Here is a 23,557-nt window from a genome sequence, read left to right as displayed (position 1 = left end):
TTAATGTTTATTTTATAGTATGCGTTAGATAATTTGAAACTTAGTGAACAAGTTATTTCTGACGCCTGATACAGCATCCTTGCATTTTAAGTTTTTATGCAATAACAATCACTGCTGTATTGTTCTATTGTGCAAACTCAGGGAAAGGAACGCTCAAAAACTGCTACACCGTTTCAGATTCACCTTGTATTTCCTCAGGCTTATTTTACAGTCAGTCACAAGAAGTGCATTACAGAATACACATCAAAGCAAAATTAGAAAATTTCATGTAATATCTATGCATTTCAGGGACAACAGTAGTATATGGGGGATTCTACAGCAACAATCACTTCCCAGAAACTGTTCACTTGCACGTTTTTGAAATATACTCCCCTTAGTCTCCCTCCTGTAAGGGGCTGATAATCCGCTTGCAGCAGCCTCAGGCCAGTTCCACCAGCAACACAACTCAATGTTCCTACAGTTCACGTGCAAATTCCCAAATAAAAACAAACTTCCCTCCACACAGGGATCTGTGCTACAAAAAAACCCAAGACTCATTGAAAAGTTTTCCAGGAGGTAGAAACCAACAGAGTTCCATTCAAGAAAACTGAGCATTTCGGGCATCCCTCCAGACTCTGCTGAACAGCTCTCTCTTCAGTAAAAAGAAGTTTCTGAAATCCCATCAACCCAAACCTAACGCTAACTTATGTGGAGCGAGGAAGAGAGGCTGAGAGGGCGAGAGAGAAACAAGAGACAGTAACCTGCAAGGCAGAAGGACAGCTGCCACTCAAACAATGCCATTTGATAAATAACATCCTTCAAAACCTGATATTTCTTTAGCACTTTGGCAATTGCTTGGTCGATAGAAAGCTGTAAGAATCAGAAGTGCCGAGCAGCTAGAAAGCTGTACTTTCTTTCTCTTGTTAAGTCTGCCAGAACTGGAGGAGGTGGTGGGCTTTGGAAAAGAAACAAACAAAATAACAAGGTAGCTCACGGCTGAAGATGTGTGTTTTGGGGTTTTGTTTTAACCAATAAGAACTACTTTTTAATATTTAAGATCGTATGAAAAGCGAGCGAGCCTTCTGTCCTACAGCAAACACATTGTAATGATTTAGCTTCTCTGCAGACATAAACGATTAAATCGATTCTGCAGAACCGAGTTAAGAAACTCACTACGGGACTACCATTTTCCTCCATTCCTCCAACAGGAGTTTGACAGCAGACATACGCCGCAGTTAGGAAAAGCGAGTGGCGCTCATTCCTCAGAAAGTTTCTCCCTCCAGTTTCGGAGAAACCTACCTGCTCCCTGGAAATGCAAGGCAACGAGGGTCTCCTAAACATTTTGCAGCTGCCATGGTAGCTGGCCGAAGTTTCCCCTAAGGATACGCAGCTAGATCTCCTCCTGGGTCTTATCACAGGCACTTTTTCCTCCACGCTGGGGAGCCGAGGGTGGTGATGATGCTGGTAGTGCGCTTCTCGGCTCTGAGCCGAGAAGATGCCGTGCTCCCCGACGCAGAGTGCCAGGAGGCAGCCTGCCACCCCGACCGAGCCGGCCAGCAGCGGTCGGAGGGCTGGGGGCAGCGAGTGAAGGCTGGTGAGCGACGCGAGCCACACCAGGCTGGAGAAGACCAAGACGAGGAGTCTCCGGCGCAACTTCAGCGAGTTCTGCAGCAGAGTCAGCGCTGCCACCGAGCCCAGCACTGTCAGGAGCCTGCCTAGGACCATCTGCGGTTCGGCGGGGTGCTGGGACTCGTCTTCGTGCCCCTCCGCGGGCAGCAGCCACTGCAGCATCACGAAGTCCCCCAAGTAGCAGCACACGGGAAGCGCCAGCAGCCACCAGTGGGTCGTGCCGCCGCCGGGCTCCCCGCGCCTGTTGCCGGTCAGGTAGCAGGTGAGGAAGAAGAAGGCACAGGCGATGCTGAAGAGGGGGCTGAGGCCGCGGGACAGGCACAGCAAGGCGTTCAGCGGCCGGAGGCTCCGCCAGCTGCTCCCGTCCTGCTGGCCCCCGGCGCTGCCCCGGCCGTGAAAGGCCAGGAGCGAGAGGACAAGGGCGGCCAGGGCGCCCAGGCTGAGCAGAGCCCGGGAGGAGGACGAGGAGGCGGCGGTCGGGAACAGCAGGAGAGAGAGGAAGCTCTTCGGAGGGTCCTGCCTCAGGGGGGTCGCAGAGCTCTTCACGTAGCCGTTCCGCAGGCTCTCCGGGCTGCTGCTGCCGCCGCCGCCGGGGAGCGCCAGGGGGGCAAACGCCCCGCTCCCGTCCGGGTGCTGGCAACGCTGCGGGGCTTTGCTGGGTCCGGGGGGGGAGGCGGCCGCGGCGGCGGCTTCTCTCTCTTCCCTCATGGTGGTCGGAGACGCGGGAGGGGGGAGGACGAGGGAGACGCGCGGGTCGCGCTAGCTCCGGCCCGGCCTCGCCTCCCTCATCTCCTCAAGAGAAAGGCGCCGGGCTGAGCCGCCGCTTCTCCTCGGCGGGCAGCGGCGTCCGCAGCATGGTGGTAAAGACGGGGGGGGGGAGAAAAAAGGTAAAAGTCTCGCTCGCTCGCTTTTCCCGAACGGATCCAGCGGCAAGGACTCGCTGTCGCCTCCCAGCGCTGACAGGCAGCAGCGGCCGCCGGCAGAGCCCCGGCGGCGGTGGGAGTGAGGCGGGAACGGCCGCCGCCCGCCCGCTTTTCCTCACGCCGCTGCACACGGCGCGCGCGGAAACGCCTGCGGCGGCACGCGCCCCGGGAGCGGTTGCAGCGCTAACTGCCACGCGCTAACGGCCGCACGAGGAGCGGGGGCGGGGGGAGGCGCGCCTGTCGCGAGAAACCGGCCGCTTCCCAGCGCCCCGCGGCGACAGGCGGGGCCCGGGCACCCCGAGCGGCGCTCGCCGCGGCCAGCGGAGCAATCCAGCGCCGCCGGGCCCCAGGGAGCCGCGCCGTCCGTGTGTACCACGCAGCTCTTTCTAAAATCCATGTAGGTCCCGCGCGGCAGCCAGCCGCCCCCGTGGGGAGCGTGTGGGGAGCGGGCCCGGCCCGGCGAGCCCGGGCGAGCGGAACCGGCCTCGGCCCCGCGCCGCAGCCGCGGAACGGACAGAAACGCTGAGCTGCTTCAACTTTCCTGGTTTGTCTTTTTGTTTTGAGACACCACAGAAAAGTTGCTAGTACGGGCTTTAACGCACACAAAGAGTATCGAGGTGTTTTCCCTTTAAGGACCTTTTTTTAAAAAAAAAAAAAACCAAACACTTGAGAAGTAAGTATGGATTAGAGTATCTTTCTACACTTTTATCAGTCTTTGTTGACTAAATTTCAGATTAGACTGCATTGCTCGACCAGGTTTGATTATTTGAACAGCTAATCCCTTTGGAATTGATGAAAATAATAATTTTGGACCAGACTTTTTAAAGTGTTTAGACTGCTGTAAGTGAAAATAGGCATCTAATGGGATTTTGAGTCATGCTTTTGCTCAGTTCATCCTGTTTGTTTGTTTCTGGAAGAGTAACTGTTTAGTACTTTTGAAATTTTAATCTTAACTGTGCATCTTTACCTTGTTACTTAAATGTCATTTGAGCCATGTTTCCACATAATATTGTACTGCTTTTCTTAAATTGGTTTAGAAATCAGATCAGGTAAGTCGGTGATTGCACTTTTTGCTTGCTTATTGAAACAGGGAATTACTGAAATGACTTGGTGCCATTGCTTGTGATTTGCTGCTTTTGAATACACTGGAGCAGCAGCTGCTTTGGGGAAGCTGATGTAGCAGGAAGTGCTGCTGCAGGACACCGGCCTAAAAGTTCACAATACGCAGAAATCGTCCAGCATGATTTCTAACAGAAAATACAATATGCAATGATTGTACATAGGAAGGTGGAAATATGTAATGATTTGGTTTTCAAGAGGCAGATGAAATTGATGGAATTTTAATAACATCGTACACCTACAGTCTTACCAAAAAAAAGCAAAATAAATTCTCTCCTGGCTTGGTACACTAGTACCAGTATGATGGTACAAAATTTGTGTTAAAAAGTTTTCAAATGAGAAAATGCGAGGTTCCTTTGGGGGTTATATTCTTACATGTACTTCATATATTCTGTCAACTGGACCACAATGTTTTCAAGGCTAAGATATATCTTCTTATTATGCATATCCTTTATTGTTGAATTCCCTTGAATTCAGCTATAAATAAATGCATTTCAGAAATAATTAGATAGTGTAGTCTTTGTTAAAACATCATATTTGAATATATATGTCTGTAACAGTGAGCACTAGAAAGTGCCTGAGGAAGACTACAGAGATAAGGGCATCATATGATCCCATAATACCCTGACTGTCACCATCTGTGGCTTTAGCACTTTCTGAATCAGAAGTGGTGTCTTATTTTTATCCGTTCCCAATAGATTTTCATCTCACAAATTTGCACAATCATATGGTTTTTTTTAAGTCCACTTAGGCTTTGGGCATCTGCAGGTCCTTGATCAATGCACCTTGACTATGCATTGTGTGAAATGTGGTTTTGTTTTTTCAAAGTTTCCTATCTGTCTTAGTTTCTCTTCTTCTCATTTTGGTAGAAACAATGACTGGTTGCTCTCTGGTCACCTTTTCTCTTCAACTCATCATTTATTTTTTGGGCACTATTATATGCTTTTGGAGATGAGGAGACCAGGAGTTACACACAGTAGTCAAGACACAAGAGCAGTCCAAATAATGGCTTTCATGTCATTATTCAGTCCTTTCCTTATAATTCCTGCCATTTATTTGGTTTGCTTTATTAGGGAAGTGACAAAACATAAACTGAGCAATGTTGAATGTTGTTTTGTTAAACATTCAACAAACATTGAACACTGTTGTCATAGCATTAACTGCATAGATCCCAGGATCTGTTTTCTGACTGTTAACATCTATATCCACTAGATAGTTTAACAGGTAAGGATAGATTTTTTTCCTGTGTTTATTTTATGCTTATCTACATTAAGTTTCACCCACCTATACACTCAGGATTGTAAGGCCTTATGCAGATTCCCTCAGCCAGCTCTATTTTCACTACCCTCAGTAACTTAGTATCAACAACATTTTCACCACCTTGCTATTTATTTGTTTTCAGATCATAATGAATTCGTTGGCTTTTATTTCAGTGCTATGTCTGTGCAAAAACACTCTGAAGAAATGTATATACAATTCATTCCAAAATGTAATGGGAATATAGTTGTTCTCTAGTAGCATCTCTCTTGCCTAACAATACTCTTCCTAGCATATTCCAGGCCCCTGTCCTGAGCAGTTTACAACCTAATCATAAACAATTTCAGTATAAAGAAAACTTGGTTTGAGTAATTTAGCATCAACTATAAATCATTATAGATGAACGCTAACTAAATCTCTCCTTGTGACAGATTTTTTTTCTGGAATAAAGAATTACCTTTTCCTTTACTATTTCTTAAAGAAAAACAGAATAATATAAAATGTTTATTTAAATTGGAATGAAGAAATTAATTTCAGGGTAGTGTATTTTTTTGTCCTCTTCCAGTTTCTCTAACAAAAGAAGATAGGTAGTTTGGTGATTTTGGTTGATTCTTAAGGTACCATATGATAGAATGCCTGCACCTGTGCAACAATGGCTATTGATACTATGGCCTTGACTTACAAATGTCTTGACTAGCTATTAGGTAAGTTTCTAAATAAAAATTTGACTAATATTTCAAAATGCTGAGTTAGTGTTCTCGTTGTCTGTTCTCTGTTCCAAAACAGAATAACCAGAAAGAACAGAGAATATAACCATGACTCTCTTCACTCAAGGCTGTAATCTTGGCATCTTCTTTGGCCTGTTTCTTTCCTTTGACCCACACATCCAGAACATGTCTAAATCTTACCACAACCACTTGAATATTTCTAAGTTTTAATCATTCCCTCCTGTTTGCACTGCCCTTTTTAATTTTTTTTTTCTCAATGATGCCTTGGCTATTGCGTGCCCTATAATCTTGGTATGCACAGGGATCAGCTCTGTTCACAATTTCTGTGGTTTTCACCATAAAGTACCTTTGCTGTCTCCCGTTCTTCAGACACATCAAATACAAACATTTGGTTATTCCTTCCTAATTTAGTCCCATGATTCTGATCAGTTTCTCAGCATGTGGACAACTTTTGCATCTGTTTAATAACTTTGGACACAGCTGCCCAGCTCTTCATAAAACCGTTTTGTGCTTTCTGATACAATCAGCACTGGAAGGTTAATCAAATTCCAGGAAGTCCTCTTTTAAAGTTTCTCCTCAAGCCTTCCATACGGTATTAATCAAATTAATAATAATTAGATCTAATTATTATTATATGTAGTTGTGCCTTGCCTGTAATCCTTGCCCTTTTTACATGAGGAAAGAGATTAACAATATGGTGCCTAACTTGAAAAATTTCACAGGGTAATATTTCAGGAAGTTATGAGACACATCAGTGCTTTCCAGATTCTCCTTTTTGTGTATTTCTGTGACAAAATTGTCCCAGATATGGTTGACAGCTTTCTCAAGGACTGAACTTTATCTTGGCCAAAATGCATCTGTTCTATTTGAGATTCATTTTAATAATGGACTTAGATGTAATCAAGTTCTTTAAACAAAGTGTCTTTTGAAATTGGAAACAAAAGAAATTTAAACCAGCTACGTGCTTTAAATAGCTTGGCTTTCTAATCATAATCTGGGATCATTTACGTAGAAATTCTTGTGTATGATTGAAGAATGGATGAATTGATCCCTTGTTCAGGGAACAATATTCTACTACCTGACTACTGATGTAGTGTAGAGTGTATGTAAAAAAAGAAAAGAAAAGAAAAAAGTGGGACATATCTTGTATTGGAGCTCTGAGTTAATGAGTTACTGCATTTGCACCTTTTCTTTCATTCATATCCATGAGGAAGTTGATGTCTGAATGCCATGTTTGTCATTACTTTTTCTTTGAATATCACAATTTGAGAAATTAGTTTATAAATTAATGTAAAGACAATTAAGATGATGCAGGCAGTAACTGTCTGTGCCTCAACTTTGTTATCAGTTTTACATCATGTGCTTGAATAAATAAAGAAATGGCATTATTACTGCCATAATCAGATAATAAAAATACTCAACCAACAAACAAAAGAACTATTACACCTCTAGAAACCCCATACAAATGTAGTACTCTAAGTGAAATCAAAAGTCTTAACCAAACTTGAGTGAATGTTTGGAGAAACACCAGCATTATGTATTATCATTCTAAGTTATACTGTGGCAAACACTGTGGCTGCTTTGTTGTGCTGCAGCTAGCAACTAGAGCTGCTTGGATAATCTCATAGTTATCTGTCCTTTAAAAGCAGGCTATGATATCGATTGCTGAGATGTTTGTATGTCTTCAGCACTAAAGGCCTAGAGGGATCTGTGGTGGTTTGTAGGCAACCAGACATAGTGAAAACAAGTGGCTGAAGGATTCCAAGATGTACTTACTAAGGGAATTAAAAAAACACAGGTAAAAGAGGCTTCTTGTGCCTGCGTATTCACTATGCATGCTGTCAGTATACTTGCAATAAGGTCTCCTTAGCATGTTTGTCATGTCTGAAGGTGGGAAAGAGAGAGCCAGTTGCATTCCACAGTCAGCAAAGCCGTCAGTTTTGAAGGTAAGTTACAACATTGTGATCTTCAGCATGTGGCAGCAAAGACCAAGTTACTACAAATTACATCTTTTAGTTTAATTTGTCAAAAACAGGACATGGCAAAAAAAAAAAATGGAAAGGACCAGTGGAAAAAAAGTTGTTCCTTGTATGATAAGATGTCTCTAGTGGATATCGCGTTTGTCAGTTTATGAAGTGTAGGTGATAGCACTAGAAAGACAGAGCTGCTATGATATGCCATTGTTAGAGGCAAAGGAAAATATCAGTGTGATGATCCAAGCTGTAGACAGCAGTGACAAACTTTGAGGAAAAAATCAGTGAGTAGCAGAAATATTGCATCAACCTAATTGAACACTAGCTCTTTGGAAACTAGGAGGACACACATCTTTATCTGATTTCTCAGGATTTTTGTGGGGCCCATATTTTTGTTCTTATGAAGAGAAGCACCAGCATGCTGGGTGCTGGTACTGTATCCAGATGCTTCTACTACTGTATTTTTTTAAATCTAAGCAATCAGCCTCCTCATTTGAACAAACTTGGACTCTTCTAATGTGGACCAACATTTGCATCTCCAGGTAAGAATGTAATGACGTGCACGCCTACAGCTGAAATGTATTTTGATCATATCCTAGGTCTCACTTTAAAGGTGAAATTTTCAATAGGCAATGATTTTTAATGTTTTACAAGCAGAATCTATTGATGCTGATGTGATTTCAATAGTCAGGCCACGTATAATCTGCGTATTCCTTCAAATAACATTAATAGTCTAACACTTCATATTAGCTTTAGGGAAAGTTATAATGGAATTGCACAACTTTTTAATACATTGTTTTAATACAATATATGACGTATAAATTTAAAAAAATGAGAAGTCATTCAGAAATTATCCGTTTAAATAAATAAGGATGTCTTTAGCTGAATTTTCCCCCAAAGTACCATGAATATGGATGCTTATTTACTAGTAACAATAAAGATCGTGGGCTATCAAGTGCAACAAATAGTTGTCAAAATTCTGGCTTTAAGATTTTAAAGAACTCTGTAATTATATATGGTACTGGTTTTTTTACATGAGCTTATCGGGAGGATAGTAGGGTAGTTAAGTATTTTGGCAATAAAAACGCAGGAATTTGTCAAATACGAATTTTTTACCAGATTTTAAAAGCTGGTTGGTTATTTGAGTACAATTAGTCATCCTATGGTATATGCAAAATTGAAAATTAATAAACAAAAAATAGGTGACTTTCCTCGTATGTAGCAACTGTCTATAAAGTTTATGTCAAATTGTGTTTTATTATCAAATCTACACCTTTAGTGAAATATCATTAGACTTAAGAATACATACTAATATTTTGATGGCAATTCAGTCCTCAACTTGCTAATTGAAATTTCTGTGTTGAATTGAAATAGAGACATTTTATGGACTCTGCTCATTAATAGTGCTAAAGATTAAGTCTAAACTAGGGAGCTGGTTTGGTTTTTCAGAGGAGTCTGACTTAACACATGGGCATCAGATGCATAAATATATTCTAAAAAAGATCAAAGTCTGTCCAAGTCAAGTCATTTATGGGGGGGTGGAAGAAGTGAGCTGAATCAGTTAGCTTCTCTCATTTCCACATCTTTCAGATACACATTTTATTTACCCTAAATCATTAAGACAGGTCCTTGTTAATTAACATTCATTTGAATTCTGTTAAATTGCTGAAATTACATTATATTGTCAGTAGGCATAAAACAACCTAGTAAAGAAATTGTGCTGAGTTATAACTCTTCAGCGTCTGGCCTGTGTTTCAGCACATGCTTGAGTATAGTCTCAACTATTTTGTTTGGCTGTATTAAATAAAACTGAAACTTTTGACTTGAAGTATCAGGCTACAGATGTCTGAATAATTGTGCTTTGACAGCAAATATGTGGAAATATGTACAATATCTTACCTCTTGAATAAAAAAAAAAATCTGGAATATTTAGCATTCAAAGTAACGATGGTCTAATAAGACGGTCTGTGTAAGCAAATCTCCAGAATAAAATATGTAAACATGTAAATGTAACTCTCCATCTCCTCGCCAAGAAGGAGAAATGTATCAGAATCTTGTAATTGTGACTTAGTAACTATTTCTTCTGGAGATTCCACATGAGATCAAAACCCAGCAAAATTATGCAATTAAGCTAATTAGCTTCATAACGTGGAAGTATTTTGTCATTCTAACCACAGAAGGAATTCATCTGAGTAAAAAAGCAGACAGGAATAAATTGTGGTAGGAGACAGAAATCACCTGATTTTAAAATGATACATTTATGTGGTTTATGTCTGTCCTCTAAAACCTAAGTCCTGGCATTTTTTAGGTTAATTTTATTTTTATTAATTGTTAAGACCATGTTGTTCATCATGTATAACCTGATCCTTCTGTGTTGTCCAAGGAGTCATGACACTCAATGAAAGTGTTCCAATTGCAAACAACTTGGCTCAGTCATCTTTCCTATTTAAGTCTACCTATTATCTAAAAGTTAGTTTTCTTCCTCATATAATGCAATAGGACTGTTTAGCATTCATAATCAATAGTGTGTACAATTGCAGTAATTTATCAGCCTGCTCTTAGCATCTTTGCTGAAGCTCCCGTTCCCCATTCCCAGTTTGTTGAAAGCAAAACCAATTGCATTAATACAACACAGAGCCTGAATTTACCACATCGGAAATGGCACACCAAGTAAAGACTTGAAATATTTGTGCAACTCTGATTGGGTTTGCTCCTTTTGTCTCCTCCGTATGGCTTAATGACGCATAAGGATTGTTTACAAACATTAAGGGATTTTATTTAGTTATCAAAGGCAAATGTAGGTAAAGCAGACAGCAATTTCACAAGACTGAGTAACAGGTCATTTAACTCAGTTGGTTTTGTGCTCAAAACTACTACAGTAAGAGGAGGAAGAAGAGTTGGATGTGAAAATGTATTTAAATATTTCCAAGATGTTAATTTTTGTCAGATGATATTCTTTACATGTAAGAATAAAGTAGGATCTTTTAGAAAATACTGCTAATATCTGTGGGGTTTACCCATCATAAGCCTCTCCCCTGTTGTTCACAACATGTCTGAATTGACTACGTAAGCCAAAACGAGGGTAGACTGTGGAAATCGTACAAATTCTGAGTCTACAGAATGCAAGTGTATTAATTTCAGTTGATTAAATTTTATGTGCTCATTTAACGCTAAACTGTGTCCAGCATACTGGGGTACAAAGTAATGATGCAGAAACAATCAGCCATGTGGACCTGTTGGATCTCTCTTGCAGTGAAAGAGTAACAATTGACCCACAATAACAAAAGCAACTCATTTAGAAGGGTTCTGTCTTTGCTTTGGAGTTTTTTGTGTTTGAACTAACAACCTGAGAGGAAAGGACCTTGAAAGAGAGTGAACTGGACACAGCAATAGGTTTTTCCAGAACTGACTAATGAAACCCTGAAGTTTGCATTATGATATCTTTGTACTTCTGCTCAATTAGTGATAGCTAGGTAGCAATGACTGATGCTTAATATAACAAACTCGAACAGTGAAGAACTACGTTTAAGTTTACATCATAAACTGATTTCTTATTTATCTTGTGCATGCAATATCATTACACCATTCCATAATGATTGCTGTTGTGATTTTTTAAAATTATGTAAGAGTTCATGTACACATAGAAAAAAATATTGATTTTTTTTTTTTAGGACCTGAAAATCTGTTTAGTTCAACCTTGATGGAATTTTAATTACATTAGGAAAAATGTTATATCAACTGCAAGTTACATGAAATACATGTACCTTATTATATTATTAAAACGATTAGCATAACATTTACCATGAACTGAGTTACAGAGGTTTTTATTTACTTAGCATTCGAATATTTTTTTTCAAGATGAATAGATGTCACATAATAAATTTCACAGATACGGTATTCACTAGCACTGATCTACAACAAGCTGCAGTGCTATGTTTACTTGATTACTTGTATTGCTATATTCAAAATGTGGTCTTTACTAGAATTAGAATGATTATTAAATGTGACTATTACATCAGTATATTGCTAGGGAAAAAAAGTACAATTAGTAAATGAAGCGAACATGTACCTGTATTACCCTTTATTATTGTTTACCTACTTGCCAATTTGTAAAATTTGCTGATTTGTAATCTGTTGCTCTGTGACTCCCGCTAATTACAAAGACTCTAAACTTAGTAATAATTATTGCTTAGTACCACTGTGTGCTTGATAATGGTTTGAAAGTTTGATTCCTGACCACTTTGGTTTTTAGTACTTAATTATTGTAAGGCTTATTGCAATGTAGTAGTTTCCTAAATGCAGGTCTCTGAGATGCATGCGGCTTTTGGGATTTAAAACACTACACACAGTTTTCATTATCTGATAGCTAAAAATGACAGGAAAGCTATGCACCGGTGGTTAGCTAAATACCAAAGAAGCTGAGTGACATACTTTAACAAAGTTGCATACATCATGTATTCAAATTGCTGCTGTTAATTTGTATTAAAAAGTGAATATCAGATGTCAGGTAGTATTGTTAAAGGTTGGATTTAAACAAGATTTTATGTTCTACTGTTTTGGCCTTAATTACTTATTGTGAGGTTACTTAAATAGTCCTATTCATTAAAATACTATGTACTCGGAACATTTGTTTTCTTTAATGCTGAAAGTAAGGAATCTATGCTTTACACATAAATTTAGTTTTGCCTCTTTTTAATTAACATGTCCCCTTCCACAATTGATGCATTTTTCATGCGAGTTCTGAAAGGGATGGAAGGAAGAAGGAAAACAGCATTCCAGCTTTAAGGAAATGTTTAGTTAAACTTTCAATGCTTTCTGATATATTAGGGGAAAAAACCCAACCATTTTGCAGACTGAATTTATATACTTCGTAGATTAGGAATTGTTAAAATGCACGCGGGGGAGTTATGGTGTTACTTGAAATCCTGGGATGTATCCTATTTAGTTACTTGCCCAGCCTACACAAGTAGGGTCTTACACAACTAGGTCTGTACCAAATCTAATTGTGCAATTAACATATTTGTGAATAGAAGAACTGTCAGTTCCTGTAAAACATATTAACCTGGCATGTAAATTAAAATAACTAAGGAATTTTCCAGTTTTGAGGTGAGAGGCCAAATTCTGTACAGTACCCAGCAAAAATAAAAGAACCTTAGAGAGGATAGGCAGGAATTCTGCTTTAATATATTTTTTTATACTGAGGCTTTAGGCGATAATGATCTATAAACAGAAATATGCTTCCAAGAGGTCCATCTAAAAGCCTTTGTTTTTATAGTAGATATTGACTTGGGGCATAAATGAAATTAGTATATAATTTATCTTACTATATGTAAGGTAACAAGATTCCAGTTGCCAAAGCAGTATGCACAAGTACATTTGTTCTCTGTTTGTGTTAACCTGAAACATACATAAACTATTTTTATAAATGGACATGACATTTTATAAGATGTTTGTGAAGTCAGGACGTGCTTTCCCAGTTACTTGGGAAGTTAGTCGTAAATGACAAAATGACTTGCAGAAATTTAGCTTACATGAACCTTAACCAATAGAATCAGGTACTTTCCATGTATTGTTAATTACTTAATCACTGAACATAGTTCACAAATGTAAACTTTTTAGACATGGAATGCAAACAATATGTTCCAAGAGCTGAAAGCCATTTCTTCTGATAAGAAATCTGCAATCTGTTTTTTCTCTTTCCTCACCTTTTTTTTTCCTCGTTTTTCCCCTCCTTTTTCCTTTTTTTCCCCATGCAGACAGGCTATGGGACACTCTAAGGGCTAGCTTGCTTAAAAAGCTTCCTTGATGATTAGTAGTAAGCTAAACATCCTTTTTTTGAACTAGGCAAGGATTCAATATTCTCTTTATCAGCTGATCTATGTTTATGTTCACACTGAGAGTGTATCTGTACCTAGTACTATAGCTCAGATAATCTTACAGCAGCAGGAACACGCACAAGTGTCAACCCCCTGCATAATATCAATGCAACAATAAGCACAATCCTCTTTCTACCTAATTGCTTTTATATGTCTGCTGAATCAAAATGATTCCTCATTTCATACCTGTGATGTGTAGAAAGTTGACTCCCAACTTTGAAACTTTTTAATCTTTTCTTATAGCTTAAGAGAGTTTTGGCTACTGCTGATATTTTTATTCTACTCTAGGTTTTTCTTTGGCTTTTCAGAGGTGCATTGATCTTGGCAGTTGTTTCTTCATCTCAGATAATCATTCCCATCACTTTGACAGCCCATATTTGTGGGCAACTTTGTCTTTTTGCCTGCTGAGATCATTAGCATTAGCTTCAGGAGCATTTGTTAATTACGTTTGTGGGCTCTTCAGGACCAAGTAGCATCAAAATTGCTTATTATCCTGTCAGCACAACTAGAGAATTGCCTTTGGCCACCCTGTTTCAGTCAGGATAGGAAACAGTTCTACTCCAGATAAAGACAAAAGCCCATACGTTGGACCCTCTGATTCCTGAGCAAGATCTCACGAGCGGGTCAGCTCCATGACCATAGTAGCAACTGGAGAAGCTTGTCAGACCTTCAGCATCACACTGCCTGTTTTCCAGAGAGTCCCAGCACAGGCTATTGCCATATTATCATGTTTGTAAGGAAGAGATCTCCCTGTGGTCTAGATCTTCACCTCCCCTCCGTGCTTCTTAAGCACTTTCCAAAGGTACTTTTCTAAGAACTCCTGCTTTACTTGTGCTCCATAAAAGACTGGACTCTTCAGCCTCACTTCAATTCCACATTTGGAACTACCTTGTGTGCATCTCAAACTATATCCACAAGATCTGTGACCATCTGGTGACCTTTATCAGATTACTGCCCAAAGATTTTTGCCAGAAGTTTGACACTCCAGTTATTGAGGGTCGTATGTCGTCTAGAACAATCCTGCAAGCCTCACTTGACACAGCAGGGACAGCACTCTCTGCTTTCACCTCCTCCTTATTTCTTAGGCAATTTTCTTGGCTTCTGTGTTTCCAGGGAGAATAAAACAATTATAAAGAACGAGATTCTTTAGCATCCATTCCAAAGGAGCATTACGGACCACAAAGGGGTGTGAACTGGAATGTTGTACCAGAAGCAAGCAGAAGTGGTAGGAAATAACTCACTCCTCTTCTGGTTGTTTAGTGAAGTTTTGCCCTTTTTTGAAGTACAGAATTTTTGTCACTGAGTCTGAGCAATGTCATTATTAGGATGTTCTTCTAATTACCCATTTCTCCAGGTCTTTGTAACAGATGCTTGTTTTCTTGACCAGAAGTTGTCCTTGGGTGACTTGAGATGGGAAGGAGGTACACTTCCGCCTGCAGAAGTATAGTATATCAGGTATCAGACTTTTTTGTTAGCAATCTGCCTGAATTCTTGAATGAGCTGTAAAACAGATTAGGTCATTTCAGATATTCACATCGTAGGCAGGAAGTCCAAGACAATGTTCTGAACACTTTTCTACAAGAATGTGGTTAGCCAAGACCTATTCTTCCCATGGATGTGAATGGGAAATGCCATCTTTTTTACTCCAGAGTGTTTTCCAGACCCTTTTGTAAGCAGCTGTTAAGGGAGACAGATGCAACCATGTCAACCATGCATGTGTTTTCTAATTTTCAGAGTTCTGAAAGATAAATGAGGATAATGATGATCCTCCTGATAGCTAAGGATGAACATAAGGTAGATCTGACATATTCCAACTTTTCTGTTGAACTTCATTATTGAAGTCCTCCTTTTTTTTTTTTTTTTAATATGCCCAGAGATTTTTTTTTCCCTTCAGAGAAATTCCGTAATTAATAGAAGAACAAATAAAGGCAAGTGCATTTGGCCAAGTATATGTAATTTTCCAGGTGATACACAGAAAAGCCAGTTTTCCTTTCCTTGGCTTTATTGTCTGGAATTCTGCTCAATTTCCTGGATGGCGCTGGGTTCCCCTGTCAGCTCCATCTATTTGACAACTGTTTCAGCGCTGTACTTCCAGGCCGGTGGCTTCTTTGTTTTTGTTGATACTATAGGAATTGTATTGAAGGGTTTGTTAATATTTTTTTTCTCCTCTACGTGCTAGTAGGATGTCAATGTCATAGTTGTTTCCTCTGTTTCTGAACACTTTTTGAGTGATCGGAAATGGTACTTGAACTTTGAAGTGCTTGTGAATGTTCATCACGGGTCCTTGATAACTTCAGCTAATCTTGGAAAGAAATATGCATTAAGAAAGAAAAAGTATGGAAAAAAGAACACATGCAAAGCTAGATATATGTTAAAACTGTTATCAGCTATTTAAAGAAAAGACATTGAAATGGTGATGCGTACATGCAGGAGTGCAACTTAAGAAATGGCATTTCCTGAGCTGAGAAACATTCCATGAAATTCACATTTACTTCACTCGATAGAAGTGATTTTATTAGTGAACTCACCCCTGGCTAGAAACCAGAGAAAGTTGGTCAATTTGATACCAATGCTCAAAACTCTCTTCATGGAGAAGCAAATCACTCCTAAGCCATGAAATACTGCTGTCATTTTATTTGTATGCTACAGTTGCATAGCGCTGTATTATTAAAATCTTTTCTAAAAATAAAAATGTTCATAATAAAGTTGTTATTCTGTCAATTCCTGTTATATTTTTAAATTTCTTTCCTTATTTGTGACTAATCAGATTTGGGCCAAAAGACAGAAGACCATTTATGAATATGTTGCTGCAGGCTGACACCCAGTATCTAGATTAATCCTTTAAAATCACAAGGCAAATGCTATGATATGAAATTTGGAGATATATAAAAAAATGCACCAGTTTTCAATAAAAGCAGAAAATAAACTATATTGTAGCTACTTTCTTAACTTTATTTAAATTCTATAGTACCAACTACATGTTCAACATCTGAATAAAACTGGGGGTATACTGAAGTCAGTGAAAAAAAAATCATTTTTAATAATGTGAAGATTGTAACTGAGAAACCGGATTTTAAAACTCCAGTTGAACGTATTCTGAAGAAATGCTTAATTAGTCTGATTTGCATTAGAAATATATATTGATAGCTCTTCAGTAGAAAGCTGCATTATCAAAACAATATGAAAAAGAAATACAAATCCATTCATAATTGCTGTTCACTATGAAACATGGAGGTACCCAGGGCTTTCTGGTAATTGTGTTACCTTAAGATGCATATTGCAAGTTGTATTACCAAATTGCATAACAAAAAATTGGTAACCTCCATCACTGGTCACTTCAAAATCCTACGGTACATATTCAGTTTCCAATCTGGATATCTTCTTGATTTTATTAATTATTATAGCACAGTTTAAAGGGTCTCTACAAATGCAAAGATTCTGATTTTACGCTCTTTTTTTTTTTTAACTTTTCCCATTCCAATTATGAAATATTACATTTGGTGATACCTTTTGTCTGAAGAATTATTCCTGGGCATTTAACGATGTAATTAAACACAGCTTAAAAATATTTTGGTGCCACAGAATTTGTTGTGATGAGATACATGTAGTCACAAATTTATTTGATATGTACTTCTGAAAATAAAAGACATGCAGATGTGTTGACTGTATGGTGATATGCTAATAACTACTGCAGGAATTTTTAGATATTTGCTAGCTATTATAGTTTCAAGGGATGGTTATATTGTGGCGGTCTGAAATTAATTTAGAGCCCTTGAGGCCCATCACTGAATCTTTCCATGGACCAGGCTTAGAAGCCAGGCCTATGTTGCACCAAATGCTCTGGATTTAGAATTGTCCTTGCTTCAGTGGAATTTGTTCATAATTTAAGCATTTATGATGCATTATCTGAGCTCAGTGATCTGTCAGGCCGATTGCAGACAATGGACATTACACTGCCAGAAGCTCTCTCACATTTGTCAGGACAGGCTTAGATTTCTGCTTGCATTGTTGTTAGCTTAGGAATATATGCAGTAAAGATGGCAGCGCCAAATAAAATTTGTACTATGAAAACAGGATATGGCTGACAGCAAAGCTGTTAAAATCCATGTAGAAAAATTAGGAGCTTGGCAAACAGCAGAAAAAACTGGCTGATGACAGCAAGACTTGTTAAGACCAAAGCTTATTCAAACATCTGTTTTTTTTCCTGCATATTAATTCTGTATTGTAGTCTTTCCTAATCAAAAACTGAATCCATGCTAAGAATGGGCTGAGTCATTTTTTGAAAAGTGTGGTCCACGAATAACAGAATTGTTGCCTAAATAGTAACTGACTATTACAATAAGTTTAACACTCCTGTAGAACTTGAAAATGCCTGTAAAGAGAAGTGTCAACAGAAATCCTTCATGTCTTGCCAGGAATAGTAATTCATTCCTAGGGTCTTATGTATCTCTATTCTTTTCTATTTTTTAAAGTACTTAGTGTAATAGCCTCTGGCAAATTTGTTTCGGTATGTGAATGTATTTCAATTTTTCAAGCAGAAACTTTTGGCAATAGTAGATGAAGCAATAGCATTGAGAACTTTTTTATTGTGTGATCTACATGTAAGTATTCATTGTAAAATATTTATGGAATATAAATGCATAACTAAGAAGGTAATACTTTGTCCAGCCATTAATTTAATATGACAATAATGTCTGTCATAAGCAAATGGGATCCATTAGTGGTCTTATGGATTACAAAGGCTTTATTTCTGTATCATTCTATCTGTTAATTTCAATCTGTGCTGACAATTATACTTAATTCTTTCATAGGTAGAAATCTTGAAAAATTGCATCACTAATATAGCTGATATACTATTCATTCATGAACTTTGCATCATTCATAGATACCCGTCTCAAAACGTTATGACACTTTAGTTTTGATTCAGGTATACTCAGTCAAAAGTAATTCCAACAATACAAATCAACAGGAGCAATATATTTGAGAGAGTTTGTGCAGCTGTATGCACACTGAAATTGATCTTTTATCCTAAGAACCTTAATAACTGTCATTCATTGAAGCAAAAAGTTTAACAGATTTTCATAAAGCTCCAGTAATAAATTTCGTAATACTCCCATAAATTATGATAATAGTTCTTCAGTTATCTTTTGATGACTCAGGCAATACTATGTACACTGTTCAAATCATAACTTTTAGGCTAGCAAGCAATTTACAGCTCAAAATATTACTCCTGTACAAGTAATGCACAGAAACCCTTCCTTACTCAGAACAAAGAAATAAATTTCACTTCCAAGAAATAACCAGCAATAATATCCATATTAATTTCTCTCTAAATATATTTTTGTTTTATTCAAGCAGGAACTTATAAACTGTTTCAATGAACAGGATATGCTACAACAACTCTACTGTGTTGAACCTTGTGCCTCTTGTTTGTTCCAGGGCTGCACAGAAAGAGCCGGACTCTTTTCTGCAGTTCTTTTTCCAGAGGGATTATTTTAGCCTGCTCTCAGCATTGCCTGGTCTTTCCCAGCCAGCTTTGATGATCAAACAAGGTTAGTTGCCCTGAAGGCCTGTCCTGGAAAGGACAAATGATGTCAGTTCACAAAAGCTATGGGTTTTAAAATATTACAAGTGGACTTTAAAAATGTGTGTAGTTAACATTTTTAATTACAAAATATTCCAGTGTTTTAAATTGGTCAGTAGTTTAGAAAAATGCCTTTGGCAACAGGAGTCTGAGTTTGTCATAGAGAAAGAAATGTCTGCACCTCTGCTGAAAACTTGCAAAAGAACAGGAAAGGAATTTGACATCATTTATAGAGACAAGTTTTGCCTCTTCACAGTACTAAATACAAAACGATAGATTATTTTTCCTTTGTGAGCACTCCTGAGATCATCTTTTAATGATTCTAAAGACAAGTACATACATTTATAGCAGCTGTCAAATATTTGCCCTTGGTCTTAACCTAGTTGATGAAAATGTCATAAAATATGACCAATGTCATCCATAAATGCTTACAATTAAGTAGACTTTTCACCTTATACAATATCTATTAATGAAGTAAATTTATTACCTGCATTAAATCTAAATATGGGCTGTTCACATTGCCAAAAGAGTAAGACAGTTCTCAAAAAAACCCTGAAGTCAAAACGTTCAATCCTGAATTTATTATGACAATATCCAATTTAATCTAATTTTAAGTAATCGTATTTTGATGAAACCAACCAGCATACATGAAGCTGAAATGTTTGTATGTATGTCAGACTGGAATAAGGTTGTTTGGTCCATTATTTAAACCCAGTTTTATTTTAGAGATTAAGATCTGGGTCTGTGGCATTTAAAACAAAAGATACAAATCAATGAATTGCGAAGTGTAAGAGGCACTTAAAGTCAAGTGATTATCAACCATGGTGACTTGAGACTAAATTTGGTGTAAATGTAGTCCAGCTAAATACAGCATGTCAAATCAAAGGGTCTTCTGAAACAAATGTGATTGCCATTTCTGCCCTCCAGTATTTGTAGACTACAAGAAGACAAATTTTGGGGGGTTTGGATTTTTCTTTTAATATGGAAAGGAAGAACACCACTGTTTTAAGGTCTCTCCTCTGTAGCTCATTCTCCTGATTATAATTTTTAGGAAAGTCTTGTACTCTGTTCCAGAAGAAGGTATCCACTCCCTCTCTAATGTTGCCCTAGATGACTGATCATCAAATAGACATTCACCACACAATACAGAAAAGGGAGCTATCTGTACAAATCAAATTATTTGTGTCTCAGTATTTTGCTGTCCTTAGTTTCTTACAGTGTCCCACATTTAATTTAAATAGGGACAGCATTGTTATAAAACCTTTGACAGTTACTTGCCTAATGCAGCTCACTTTTTGTTACCATGCGTTCTTGGCATAACCACCTATTCTATTAATAGGAGCAGCCTGACTTTTGCTTGGCTACTGAGCTTTACTTCATCCTTCCTCTTCAGCGCAAATAGAAAATTCAGCTGTCCTGAGGCTGATATTGACCACTTCTTTCCGCCAATGGTAACAAACTCCCAACAATTGCTAGATATTAAGCAACAGATTTTTTTTTGAGGAGGAGGAGAAGGAGGATTGAGATTAATTGATAAGACTTTTACGTATGAACAGCTTCTTAGTGCAAGAAGCTATAGTTCATGAGCCATGAAATACAGGCCAAAGACATTGAAGTAGGTTATTTGAATAATGTTTCAGTAATATGCCCATTCCTACTTGCTCAGCAGTAACTATTTGTGAGTAACCGCTTGTCTATCTGTCAGGAGTGCTCTGTGAGCTCCCTGGGACCTGTCCTTCTCCAAGGGGATGGAGATGCTGCCTTCACTCAGTCTGTCTCTGGCACAACAGAGTTTTCTTTCTTTCTTATTTTGCAATCTGCTGTCCCTATGTAGTGCAAAACATGCAGTCCCTGGGAGCATTACCACTGGCCCCAGCAGAGCCGATCTTTTATCAAAAAAACCTCTGTGCAACTACAGGAGTGCAGTGCACAGCACCAGAGTGGTTAATGTAGGTTGGCGGTGAGTGGTATCCCAAAAGGGGACTTGGTGGAATGTTGTTTCCTCTAATGAATCAGCAGAAGAGGAGGCGTAATGGCCTTGCCTTTTAGTTCCTGGATATTAATCTCTGCAGAGCAGTGCCTGCCATCACTCAGATGTCAGATGCTGTTTATAACTGTGCTGGAAACATAACATAGAACAAAATAGTATCATTAATTTCTCTTGAGACTGTATATGCGTCTTTTATGTTAGCTGTTTTTTCATTGCTGCACTTAGTTCAAACATGGTATCAGCAGTATTGTAAGGTGGCTTGAAAAGTTGTTTTGTCTGTGAATTTGTCCAGTTGCTCTCTCAATACATGTGTTCAGGTGCAAAAGTTTCCACAGCACAGCTATGATGTCTCCTGCCTTGCCTTTGCTTGAACCTGCTGCTTTTAATGACACCCAGTACCAGTGCTGGAGGACAGAGAGAACCACCATATCTGTTCAGCATCTCCGTGCCAGTTGTGATTTGACAAGTGTTCATCACTTCCCTTTGTTTATCTGTTATTTAGACTGAAAACGTCTCTTTACTGTCATTCTTTATATGAAGCTAACCCATAATTTGAATAATTTTTTCCACTTTGCCCAGTGCCTCCACTACTGCCACATCATTTTAAGGTGGGAAACTAAAATTACAGTCAGTGTTCAAGTCTGAATGGTGTCAGATGCAGTATGGACTTATACAGTTCTCCTTCCTAATAATCCCTAACATTTGTTACTGAGCGTTGAGCATATTTTTGCAGAGCTATCCATTGTGTATTCGTTTCTCTGAAGTGATCCTGATTATCAGGTTGCCAACCATGAAACTAAAAGTGAGAAAATACTATTTTCTCCTTACATAGATGTTTTATAAGTAGATTATTTAAATGTGAGGATAGTTTTAGATTTACTTTCCAGTCCTGTAGTCTTTTATACTGGGTTTTCTTGATGTAATATGTTGATTGCTGGTTGCTGTTCTCTTTTTTTCTCTACAATTACATTTGTAATTTGTGAATTTCTTTAATGCTCTTTTTCTATTAATTCAACCTTCTATAGAACTATGCAAGCATATCTTAATACTGGCGTTATGACTGTTACCAAACAAAATGTTTGATGCAATTTCCTATAGCTTTTAGTATTATATAAAATTAATACCTGTCATATGGACAATTGGGATAGTTTTGTAGATATTTAATAATGGATCAGATAGAGCAGTGGCAAAATCAGTGGGAAGTTGTGTCCCATGTTGCCTCATTGATGTGTCTCATAACACAGCTTGGAGACAAGAGCAGGTTAACCCTCTTGGTCACTCAGCACTGTTTTTTCTGCTGTGTCTATCCACTGCATCTGTGTTACTGTAGCCTTCCGTCATGTGGATTTTTATCTTCTGTGAAGCTAAAACTGTCAGATCATTTTCTGCAGGCCACTGTACATCATTAAGTATAGCAAGCGTGACATTTTCTCAGGTGCAGTGGTCAACATGATGCTAATGTATCATTTAAATTTTACTGAAACTCATTTAAGGCCTTCATTCAATTTTTCTAACAGCTTTGGATGACTGACAGACCACCAACTTCACTAATTTCAGTAAGTTTGCCATATTTGGGCAAAATTTATGTAAAATGCCTCCCTTCTGATTTGATGCCTTTGTTGTCTGAAAAAGAGCTATTTGATTTTGCCTTGTTCATTCATTTCTCTCCTTTTGTATTTAAATACTATACTCCAGGTTCTAGTACATCAATGGGGAATAGGCTAGGTGTTTTTTAACACCAGCGCACCGAGATGTAATCAGAAATGCCTGACAAACCTGCCATCTTTGGTCCTGCCTGTAGAGAGCACCCACTGAGCCTGAAGGGCAAGCAGGAGCACTCAGAAGGAACTGAATGACTTGTTCCCCCTGAGCATTTCTCCTTCCAGAGATCATTCCTGCCCCGACAACCCCCGGTGCTGCTGCCGGGGAACGCAGTAACACCTGCGCTGCCTGGAGCTTGGGGAGCAGCTGGAACTCCATCCCCTGCCACCCTTCCTGCCGGCACATGACCTCCATCAGTTTGCTTTAGAATAATTTTTTAATAGCTGGACAGCTGGTTAGTTTGGCTTTGAATATATTTTTCTACCAGTGTAATAAAGGAAAAAAGATTATTCAGGAAAATGCATAAGTTGTTATTTAATAAACCTACACAATCGTTCATATAGCTTCCCAAAGTTCTTATTTTATACAGCTTGTACCAATTTTCTATGTGAAGTTTTACAAATCCTGCCTTTTTATCACTAAAATCCTGAGTCCTAACAGCACTTGCTGGATTTGTAAAACTTCACATAGAAAAAAAATCTACAGAACAACAGTCTTGGCAGAGTTTAGCATTGTGTCAAAACTACACACTTTTGCCAAGAAAGAGGAAATGTCTGTCTATTGTTCTGTGAGTGTAGGTGGAGTAAACGGATCTTTAGAGAGTCCCTTATTGCTGTAGGAAGTTATTACAGAATGACATTACAGCAGAGGCTGCAGGAGTTCTACTCAGAGTTTCAT

General features: G+C 38.6%; 1 protein-coding gene and 1 long non-coding RNA gene across 3 annotated transcripts in view; one reads left to right on the top strand and one right to left on the bottom strand.

The window, feature by feature from the left end:
• PDE3B (phosphodiesterase 3B) overlaps window positions 1-2,590 on the bottom strand; it is an 88,411-nt gene extending 85,821 nt beyond the window's left edge. The window contains exon 1 of the mRNA XM_065840159.2: window positions 1,279-2,590. Coding sequence (XP_065696231.1) covers window positions 1,279-2,316 — 1,038 coding nt within the window. The 5' untranslated portion in view covers window positions 2,317-2,590. The remainder of the gene's footprint in view (window positions 1-1,278) is intronic.
• Window positions 2,591-2,632: 42 nt separating this feature from the next.
• Window positions 2,633-23,222, top strand: LOC136102785 (uncharacterized). Of its 2 annotated transcripts, XR_011739290.1 has the most exons (4): window positions 2,633-3,204; window positions 14,839-14,939; window positions 18,924-19,036; window positions 22,754-23,222. It is a non-coding gene; the product is annotated as an uncharacterized lncRNA (long non-coding RNA). The 2 variants fall into 2 exon arrangements; XR_011739289.1 differs by lacking the exon at window positions 14,839-14,939 and having other exon boundaries at window positions 2,666-3,204; window positions 20,408-23,222.
• Window positions 23,223-23,557: the final 335 nt, after the last annotated feature.

This window comes from Patagioenas fasciata, chromosome 5, assembly GCF_037038585.1.
Source record: "Patagioenas fasciata isolate bPatFas1 chromosome 5, bPatFas1.hap1, whole genome shotgun sequence".
Taxonomy (NCBI): domain Eukaryota; kingdom Metazoa; phylum Chordata; class Aves; order Columbiformes; family Columbidae; genus Patagioenas; species Patagioenas fasciata.
Note: the sequence above shows the minus strand (reverse complement) of the source record. Positions and strands in the feature narration are given on the sequence as shown.